Below are 10,691 nucleotides of genomic sequence, written 5' to 3' on the forward strand. Positions count from 1 at the left end.
AATGGCCTTGCTTTCTTCAAACACTACAAATGACTTGACTTCAATGACTTTGGATAAACAACTCGTTCGACACATTACAAGTGATTTGCCACGTTTACTTTCTGACTTGAATGAAAGGAGGTTGCCTGCAGAGACTCAAGATTTTTGGTATGAACGGACTGCACTCAGGACATCAATGATGCCGTGGATAGACAGTGAGGTACGCCGCTTTTGTGCAGCAAACATTACCGAAGCTGTGATGGAGAACTTAAAATACTTGTCAAAATGGTAAAGAGAAAATTGCTGTATTCAATGTATCTTATGGTAATATATTTGTATTACAAACTTTGATTTTCTTTATTTGTTTACCCTTTCCTTCAGCTAAGCTAGCAACAACACAGTAGAGGATTGACTTTACTTTTCTTAGCATCCATAGCAATAATACTTTTTAAAGTAATTTTTCAGAGGGTGTTTGGAAAACTTTTAAATAATGGGTTTAGCAACAAACAAAGTAGTCAAGTTTAACATAAGTTTATTTGAAAAATAAATGCTATATAGATAACACCAACATAACAGGTAACCATAAACATTTTAGATGTGTTTATTATATACAACTCTAGCGTTACATAAATGTGTTAAGATTAGTAAACATGTAATAGTAAAACAAATACAGATCGAAAAAGGTTGTTAGTACATTACAAAATATTCATGAAATGTGCACAATAATATACATGTGTTAAATATCATAATGCTAAGCATTATCTTACTTTGTTATATCATGTTATTAAGTTATATTTTAGCTATATACTACTAGAATTCAGTTCTCAAGTAGATAACAACTCTTATAGAGTATAGACAACAAAAAGGCATGAGTTCATCAAATTATTTTACATTAGCTAGGGTTTACAATAAAACATAATATATAAAAAGAAACGCAAAAAACAAACAAAGTAAACGTGTAATTGTATGGTTAAAAAAACAAAACTTGACCAACAGCCTCATTGTTCAAATATGCTGGACTAGCGTATGTCACTCTCTATATGGATCATAAAGTTCTGTACGGTTAAACATTGTCACTGGAGATGCGGGGCTGTCTTCATCACTATCATGTAACATGTTGTTATTGTCTCTACAGTCAAAGTAGTTTAGAAATGTAAACAATGGTCGAAATACACAGTAGTCACACCAGTTATTTTCTTGTTTAACCACTGCATCAATTAGCCTGTTAGAGTTAACTTCAAAATGCTGTACAACATGTACAAATGCCAACCCCTTTTCGTGCCAATAACTTTGATAATCAATATCATTATCGTCTTTTAGTGTAAAAAGGTTAAAAAAGCAGCCTCGACAATACTTCATAGGACGTTCTGTTTGTATTGTTTCATAGTAGTCCAAATTTATATGACAATTATTACCATAGTAATTTCGACTCCAAAACTCTGGTTCCTCCAGAGGATGGTTCATGAGCATGACAAACTGATAACTATCAATTTGCATAAAGTCGATATCTCTAAACTCATAACTTTTTATTAAATCTCTGTTGACTGTTGTAGTTTTTATCCAAGTCCGTTTAATAGAGCTTCTCAACTCTGTGTGCATGAGGGAAGGGAGTATCGAAAACATTTCGATATCCTCGATTCTTTCGTATTCTTTTTCATATGGAATAGTACTGGCAACGGCATCCATGCTCAATGAATACAACATTCTGACTACTCCTAAAGAGTGCTGATCAACCATCGAGCTAAGACTGACTAGAATCATATTCTGACGATCCTCCATCGTCATTTTGACGAGCTCGATAATGCCCATACGCCAAAGTTCTAATTTTGTCCTGCAACACTATGCGTTTGTTATCATTGGCTGACAGGGAGAGTTTATCAACTGTTCTAGAGGTGAGTTGAAATGTCTTGCTTCTTATCTGGTTAAATGTCGCTCTGTACTGTTTATCTTCAAACAGTGCCTTCTTGTAGTGATCAAATGAAATTTTGTTTTCGACATAGCGTTTGCTTATTCCCTTACACTTTTTCTTTGCCGTTGTCTGTTGGCTGGAGTTGAACCTGTAGCAGTACATTTTACAACGCAATCCTACGTACTCAAATAGCTGTCTTCCTTTGCATTCATCCTTAAATGTGCCTATTTGAGGAATCGCTCCTTCCAGCCACAGCTCATGCTCCTTGGGATAGCATGACCTATCCAGTACATCTCCCAATCTTTCCTTCAATTCATTATTTAGGTTTAACTTGGTAATTATGGTATATAATAGAGAATCAGTATCAGAATAGTTAACATACACTTCAAAGTCTGGCGGAGCTAGTTTTTTCTTCATAACCATATAATGAAACCAGTTCATATGAACTTTTGCTTTGTCGAGAACTACGGAACCAACATAGACCGGCTTGTTTAATACTACCTTTTGTCTTCTTAAATGTACCGCGATCACACCATCAGCGATAATGCTTCTGTCAACAAATCTTGCTTGACGTGACAGCTTCTGGAACGCTTCATCAGAAGTTACTATTCTAATATCTACACGATTGCGCACGTTTTCTAACGTCTTTCCAAACACACTATTATTCATAAACTTGTAGAAATTTTTGGAAAACTCATTCGTAGATTCAGCTCTTAATGTGGTGTTTTTGTCGATGAACTTTTCCATCCACGGCGACTGGGAGAATCGCAACGCTCTGTGAACTTTTGTAATTTTCAAGCCTAATTTGACTGCCTGCTGGAACACTGTATAGTGAGCGATATAGTGTTTTTTATCTTCAAGCGTAGCAAGTAGTTTTCCCTGATTATCCACATCTTTTTGTTCTGGTAGAATGGGGAAGTCGTTCATTAGATCGTGCAAGTGCTCTGGCACTGTGACATCACATTCTAGTAAAAGTCCATACGGCGAATCTTCGGGTAAGTTTGACCAATTAAGATCATCAACATCATTTACAAACTCAAAATTTCCAGTTGGAAAGTGTTTTTTCATTTGGCTTCCATACAAGTTTATGCAGTCCAAATACAACATGTATTTGGTTTCTTTGTTTGGATCATAGTCTTCGCTGTTCTCTAAAAGTGGGTTGTTGGCTTTTTCATAGCGGTGGCAGCATTGTACCAAACCGCCTCTAATCGCACTTTCAAACATTAAGAAATGGTCATAGTTCGTCAACAATTCCAAAGTTACACCAGTCATACGTAGCATACTCTGCCATGCTAGACCTGGCGCTGTAAATGAATGACAACAGTCAATGTTATAGGTAGCTACACAGTTTTTGCGAAAGCATTGAATTATGTCCATTAAAAGACAAACATCCAATAACAGATAAAAATCATGGTATTGTCCAAAATTTTTCATTTTCATTGTATTCCAAGTGTGTTGGGCATGTTGATATTCTGCATCCGTAACTTCCGAGTCATTGAGGGCATTGTAAAAGCTTTCACGTGGTGGCAGTGCTTCCTCACTGAATACAGCAAAGTCTTTTACATAATCATAGGGATAAATCCCTTTTCTTTTAATCAACTCCATATGCTGTTCTGGCACAAGCTTGGATGACTCTACGAGTTCCATCGGTGTGAGATACGAAGCGAGATTCGCAAGGCTGTCCGCCATTAGGCGAAATGAATCCAAAAACCTAAGCCACATCCTCCCAATCTTTATCGATATACTGATGAATCTTTCTGAATTACTAGGGATCACTTTTATTTCGCTGTTGGGTAGTACTGCCAAGTTCTTAATAATGAATGCTTCGTCGTATGAAGAAAGGTTGTGAAAGTATATTGGTATGAAGTTTGGAAGTTGACAGCGGGTGTTACACAACGAGCACAAGGTATAACGGAACTGACCTGTTATATGGTCGTGATCCCGGCATTTCCTTGACTGAACCAATGTCTCATCAAATGCTATTTCACACAGCTCGCAGTTTGTCGCTTCATCATGCTGTTTCTGTTGTTCATCATTTAATGCAATCATACTCACATTTTTAGTGTACAGCTTTTCCACTTTTACAGCTAGCTCCTGCATTTGTAAAAGGAATTCTTTTGCAGCCGATTCCGATCTGTGTATGTAGGGTGAGGTGTTTATCTCAGCTTCCTCTAACAGCTCTTTGGGAAGGTTACTTGCTACGATATAAGCAAACGAGTTCGCCTCGTGCCGTTGATAGGCATTGTCTGTCGAGGGAACTGGATATAGTGTTGATTCGAAGTCAGCTGTGACTACAATTGGTACTTCAATTTGCATCTCGTAGCTAACAAATCTAAGTTTGCTTTTATGCTGCTCCGGCAAAATCACTTCACTTGGTTTTGATTTTCCACAGAGCATTAAATGTTCACTCAACCAGTGCTGAGGTGTCGGAACACAGCGCCTGTTTTCTTTAAAGGTGCTACACCTTTTACAGATTGTAATTTTGTTGCTGCCTTTTGTAATTTGTGGCTGCATAAGCTTTGTGAAATTCAATATTAACGTAAAATGAGCCTCTCCTTCATCATTTCTAACGAGAAGGAGATCAAAATGGTCTTGCTGCTCATCAACTATCCTGAGTGGTGTAATATGGGCATTTTCGTCCAGTTCGAAGATGTTTACGCTAGTGTTGATGTTTTGTTTTTCAAATTTTTTCATTTGTGAAATGGGCGTTGGAAATGAAATACCATCAAAGTTGTAATGTGTTTCACACTCCCTAAAGCTATGCTCAGTAAGCACTGAGTCATAACGTATATTAGGTAGACTTTTGGCTAATATACAATACATGAAACAACAATCATTGCTGTTTTTTACATTTAAAATGCATTTCCTTTTAGCAATTTTTGGAGGCAGTGGCAGATAGCCACTTCCAGCAGGCAATGCATATGAAAATTTGCTTAGTCTAAGTGTGAGGCTCTTTACCTCATGCAAAGTCCATCCACTGCCTTTCGCCTGCGCTTCAGACTCCTCACGAAGCAGTTTGCTGGCGTCCTTCTTCAGCAGCTCTTGTAGCTCATCACAGGCGCTGTGTATAAGCCTCGACGTGGTCTTGAAGTTCATAAGTTCGCAATGTCCTTCAGGATGGCAGTAGACGGCCTCCAGTACGACGTTGTACTTGAGGGATTTGGTGACACGCAGCTCATCTTGTAGTATATCGAGCACCACTTCGTTAGCAGCTTCAATAAATGGCGGTAGGTCCTTGTAGAGGTTTTCATTATTTTCTATGACATAGTCTTTGGCCGATTGAAGACCTTTTTTTAAATACCACGTCAGCCTTGTTGTTGAACTTGTATGTGATGATGGACTTGACAATACACTAGTCACAGGACGCTTAGTCACCTTTGGAGGTGGTAGTTTTCTTTTCAAGCCACTGCCACTGGGTACTGCTTTAATTTGCTGTGGAGGTGTCTGAATTGCTGCCTCGTGTGTCTCTCGTCTGTTGTCATTGTTGCTCGCTACTGCTGATGTGAAGTAGTCGTTCAACGCCAAACACATTTGCTGGTGACGGCTCCTTGCGGATGCACTAAGGAAGTAGGCTTCTCGACAGATGGCACATTGTAGATACATCTAAAACATTAATTTCAAACATTAAGTACATTGCTCATGGTCTGCTATAGTTCTATTATATTTGGTTTGAGATTGTTTACGTTAAGTTTTAGAAAAAATACATTAATTTTTAGCACTTACCTATTTTAATATTTAAATTTAAGTTTTATTGCCTATGTTATCATGTTCAGCATGAGATTTTACAATTCAGATTCTTTAAGCTCATATTACACGCATTTTGTCTTTAGTTGTGTGGATTTCTTGCAACAATGAATGTTGCTTATATAGCTGCATGGTTTAGTGTAGTTTTTGCTAGGACAATATGAGGTATTAAGGGGCTCTTTACATTCGACTATATTAAGTTGTAAGCTCTCAAATAATAGTTTACTAAACGTAGTACCAAGAAGATATAAAACTGACAGGGCTTTCTACTTACATTGTTGTAGAAGTTTTCACAGCTAGACTGCTCATTGAAGGTTTAACATCTAAGTGGAACTTTGCAAGACGGCACGTGGGGAATGACTGCTCACTTCTAGCGCTGTAAATGTAAAAATAAAGTGTCAGTTGTCATATATAGTAGTTTCGTCAATACCAAAAATAAAGCATACTCCTTCCTAAGTAGATTTTTCATCGTTATATAACAACTGAAGCCAGTTAGTTCTATCCACTGCATAGATCGTCAAATCAAAATCAAAATATCTTTATTCACCATCCATACTTGATTAGTGTCAATATGTTATATTTAAAACGTTTGTGATATAAGCTTAAAATATAATCACACAAAATTTATATTAACAATATCGAAATACCGAACAAAACTTAAGTTACAAAGTTTAGTTTTAAGCATTCGTGTTTTTCTTTACAATTTTTTTTCTTGCCAATTTAATAATTTTAAACTTTGTTAATGCGAATAAAGTGATTTTTTCATAGCCAATAATGCATTCACTAGTTATCTAGCCTAACAATAATGCGGAAATCATAGAATTACACATGGTAGAGAGATGGTTGTGTCTGCACTAGCAAACAGAGACAGCACTCAAGAGTTAGACACAAAGAACGAGCTTTAAAGTTGCTTAATCTATGCATATACTAAGCTACAGCTCTAAAGACAAAATCTACACTCATTTCTAAGCATGATTTATTTATTTATTTTTCTTATTTTGCTAGCTTAACTTATGACAAAAAAAAATGCGTATATGCAAGTTTTTCTAAAATAATCCTACATGCTTGCTAAGTTCATAATACCTAATGATTTTTCTTTCTGATAGATATTAATTCGTTTTTTTTTAGTACGTTTTCTTTCAAAACATTGTAGTATAGAAGTGTTCTTAATTTTTTCTATAGGGTATATAGGTTAAAAATCATTTATTAAGTAATAAAGACTAAATAGTGAACATATATATTTTAATAGATATATAGTTAAAAGAAATATTTATTGACTTTTATTTATGTACCTACATCCCTAGTCACTAGGGTACTTTATATTTAATAGCTAGTTATTTGAACAAGGAAGAACCCTTAACCCTTGGCTAGCGTCATGATTTGTCCAGTAAGAACAATATTAAATGCAAACACACACTAGCGGATTATTTATTTCTTTTTACACAAACTAGTTCTTGGTGACATTTGAAATAGAATGTTTGTATTGATTTGAGAGAAGAATATTTCAAATTGTATATAGTATTGATTAAGTGTATATTCAACATATAATCATGCGATAGCCAGAGATTGTATAATTAATCTATATTAATCGTATTATTAGAAGTTTATTTAGTCATATTTATTTATTGAATATATAATTGGTTTTTAAAGATCAACGTATTTCTAATCAAACAGATTTTTAGACATCTTTTAATATTCTAGCTACATACTTCACTTCAGATTTCTAATTTAACGAGCATTACCACGTTTTACAACACTCAGATTTGACATTAAATAATTGTAAATAATTTTGTAAGTTTTGAGTCTAGCTATTTAACGTTGCTCTTATGGTAAGGAGAGCAAGGAGTTATAGGAAAAGCTTAAATCTTATGGTCTTTTTAAAATCCTAGCAACTATATTGCAAACTACGATATGTTTGTACTTACAACTATGGAGAAGATGTTCTGGCATCACACAAGCGTAGACGACTTCGACTGATGCACGTACTGCCCCGGACGCACAAACTGACCGAGGTGCACGAGTTACTCACAATGCAAGCTGGAGTCGAATACAACTTTGCAGTGCCAATGGGCTGCTTTTATACAGTTTGTGTGAGGTCAGTGATTGTGGGGAGCCAGGATTGCTTATAAGCGGCATAAGCGTACATGGCTGCACAGTTCTCTGCACGCAACCGAACAGGTATGTCTCGTGTGCTTATGCATTAACTGTGAGAATAATCTTACTTGTATGATCTTTTAGTTTGTATATGCTTATTTAGCTTACACTTTTCTACTACTACTATAGCTCCATAATTGTATTTTCTAAGAGTGCTAGTTGTATATTCTTATTTGTTGCTGTGCTGATATTTGTTTTGCGTTAATGCATAATGATGCATTACTCTCATACCCTCCACTTACTGAAGGTTTCCCCCCTTTGTCTGTCCCAATATGTGTTTTTCTCTACACTGCTGCGTTTGCTATACTGTCTTGGTACTGCCTACATGTTATACTGACTAATATTTCTACTACTTGTTATATGAAACGGTATTCCTGACACATGATACAAGATAACATTGATTACAATATATCCATATGTTGTAGTGTAACAGTTTTGCTACACATTTAGCTATTTAGAGCTATTTGTAATATGTATATAGTTGCGCTACGATGGACTGCTATGTGTATGGTACACTCTACTAATCGATATATGCAGCGATATACTTGTTACAATCTGCAAACCTTACTTGTTATATTTGTATATTCTAAGTGCAACGGTTTTTCTATACATTTAGCTGTTATTACTAAGCTGTTAAACGTTTTATATGTATCTAGTTGCCCTCCGTTGCGCTAATATTTCTATGATATTACACCTTGCGTTATATGCTGTGACATACTTGTTTCACGCAGCAATCTTCAATTGTACTATTTATGCTGTAGTGCTCCAGTTGTTTATGCATTGTCTATTAATGCTAAGCTAGTTAACTCGATAAATTTTCATTATATCAGTACTCGGCCTATAATATGGCATACTATTAGTACGACTTTTAAAACAGGATATTTTTTTATAGATCATAATCATGGCCCTAGCAGCAAAACTCAACACCCTGGAGAAAGGACCATACCTCCCTAGGATCGACGTTTCGGCGCTTACTAACAAAGAGGGCTACTCCATTGTGGCAGGGAGGGCAGTAAACACCAAATACGGAGCGTCCATCGTCCTAGACATCCATGTGCCAGAAAAGAGTGCCGACTTCTGTATATTCTTACCAAAGCGGTTCAGCGAGGCGTTGAGTTCAGATGAACTGAAGGAAATCGCTGAGAGCAAGGCATATCGGGTTCAATACTTGGGGATGAGCGGGAACTCTCCGAATATAAAAATTTGGAAACAATAAATGTTTGATATTTGCTCACTGAATACGTATTTAGTTTATTCAGTCCTTTTTTAGTCTTAAGTACTGTATGTAGATGTAGACATGTGTATTTTACGCAAGCGTTACTTAACTTAGTGTCAGCTCTCTAGGTCAGACAGGTTGCGCTGAGTTGCATTCATGACCTAGTGCGCCGAATTGAAAGTGAATTCACTTTCTACTGCAATCACTTGTACAGCCAGCCATGACATTCACCTCGCACTTATACTCGCAACAGCGGGCTGGTAATTACAGCTCTGCTGTAACCTCTACTTGTCTGCTAACCAATACTTACATACTTCTTATATATACAGTGCTTAGTGCCTACAGTCTACACAAACTAACATACAGTTTTAACCTGCACAAGTCGTCGTCGCTCGCTCGAGGACAAATCGTCCCCTGCCCACACTCGTATACTCATTCCCAACATCGCTGTCACTTTTATTCGCCGGAGAAAAAATCAGGCAACCCTATCTACTTGCATATTCTATAAAAAAAAATCTCTCTGAAAACAAAATTTGTTGTATAGTATCTATTTTGGTCGATTACTTGGTCTTTATTTGGTTCTAGTAAGTACTATTTTATCATCATCTGGCCGCTCTACGCGGCTAAAAGAAACATGAAGTTGACCGTGGGTAAATACTGTTTTCCCCTTTTTTTAAATAAATACCAACTTTTGTGAAGGTTTTGCCTTGCGCTTTAATAATAAGTAATAGCGAAAGCTAATCGCAGTGAGAATTGAATCCTTGTAAACCTAAACGGCATATTGGGATCTGTAGATATTAGTTTTATTTTTAACATGAAAAATATCCCTTTGCCTACTCTAGTAATTACTTCTAACTAAAAATTTTATTCAACATAACTAACACAACCAATCGTACTTCATTAACCAGACCCTTAAAATAGGGAAAAAGTATATTTCAGCTTTATAATAATAGACAAATTACAGTACATATTACCATATGATTTAAATAAAGTTAAACCACAATGTTTTAAAGTAAACAAAGCAGACATTACCTAGATTCCAATGCTATTTAAATGTGAATTATTTTATTCCGTAACAACGTTTTGGTGCATAATTAAGAAAAATAAATATTTTTCCCCAAAATTTCATGCCGAGACCTTTAAAATGAGACATCTCCCAGCTTTCTACGGCCTCCTGTTCACTCACATTTTCATTGTAAAATTTTGGGCTTACGGAATTAGATATATAGACAACAATCAGATTTTTGTATTTGTATGACTTAAGTAAGGATGGAAATGCAAACAATGTTTTTATCTTCACATATTTAGAAAGTTTATTGAAGGAACGGGTGCAGTTTCAAAAAAAGAAACTTACATAGCCTTAGCTTAATTAATACATATAAAAAATCTTAAAAAGTCTGTAAACATATTCCGAAATCTGGTAAAATGGTCAAAGAAAGTAAACGAATCGTTAGAATATAATTTGTATACTGCAGTTGGCCATAAATTACTTAAATATACATTATTTTAATATTAATTACAAATAACTTACTTTCTTTTTTAATCTTTAGTATGAATTAAATTTACATAAGCCACATCCAAGTTCTAATAAGCCAAGTGTAAATGTATTCGCTAATGGAAAAAAATAGAATTACAAACTACAAAATGTACAGAGCAATACCGCAATACTCGATGTGCGATTTGCTGGAC

General features: G+C 35.7%; 1 protein-coding gene across 1 annotated transcript; it reads right to left on the reverse strand.

The window, feature by feature from the left end:
• Positions 1 to 1,720: 1,720 nt before the first annotated feature.
• On the reverse strand, positions 1,721 to 7,981 carry LOC128997359 (uncharacterized). Its single transcript, XM_054422995.1, has 5 exons — positions 7,558 to 7,981; positions 5,907 to 6,008; positions 3,811 to 5,491; positions 2,411 to 2,877; positions 1,721 to 2,194 (listed from the first exon to the last, which is right to left on the reverse strand). The coding sequence occupies exons 3-5, from the start codon at positions 5,489 to 5,491 to the stop codon at positions 1,721 to 1,723; spliced, it is 2,622 nt and encodes an 873-aa protein (XP_054278970.1). The 5' UTR covers positions 5,907 to 6,008; positions 7,558 to 7,981.
• Positions 7,982 to 10,691: the final 2,710 nt, after the last annotated feature.

This window comes from Macrosteles quadrilineatus, unplaced genomic scaffold, assembly GCF_028750875.1.
Source record: "Macrosteles quadrilineatus isolate MER2022 unplaced genomic scaffold, UCM_ALF_1.0 Scaffold_6__1_contigs__length_79288215, whole genome shotgun sequence".
Taxonomy (NCBI): domain Eukaryota; kingdom Metazoa; phylum Arthropoda; class Insecta; order Hemiptera; family Cicadellidae; genus Macrosteles; species Macrosteles quadrilineatus.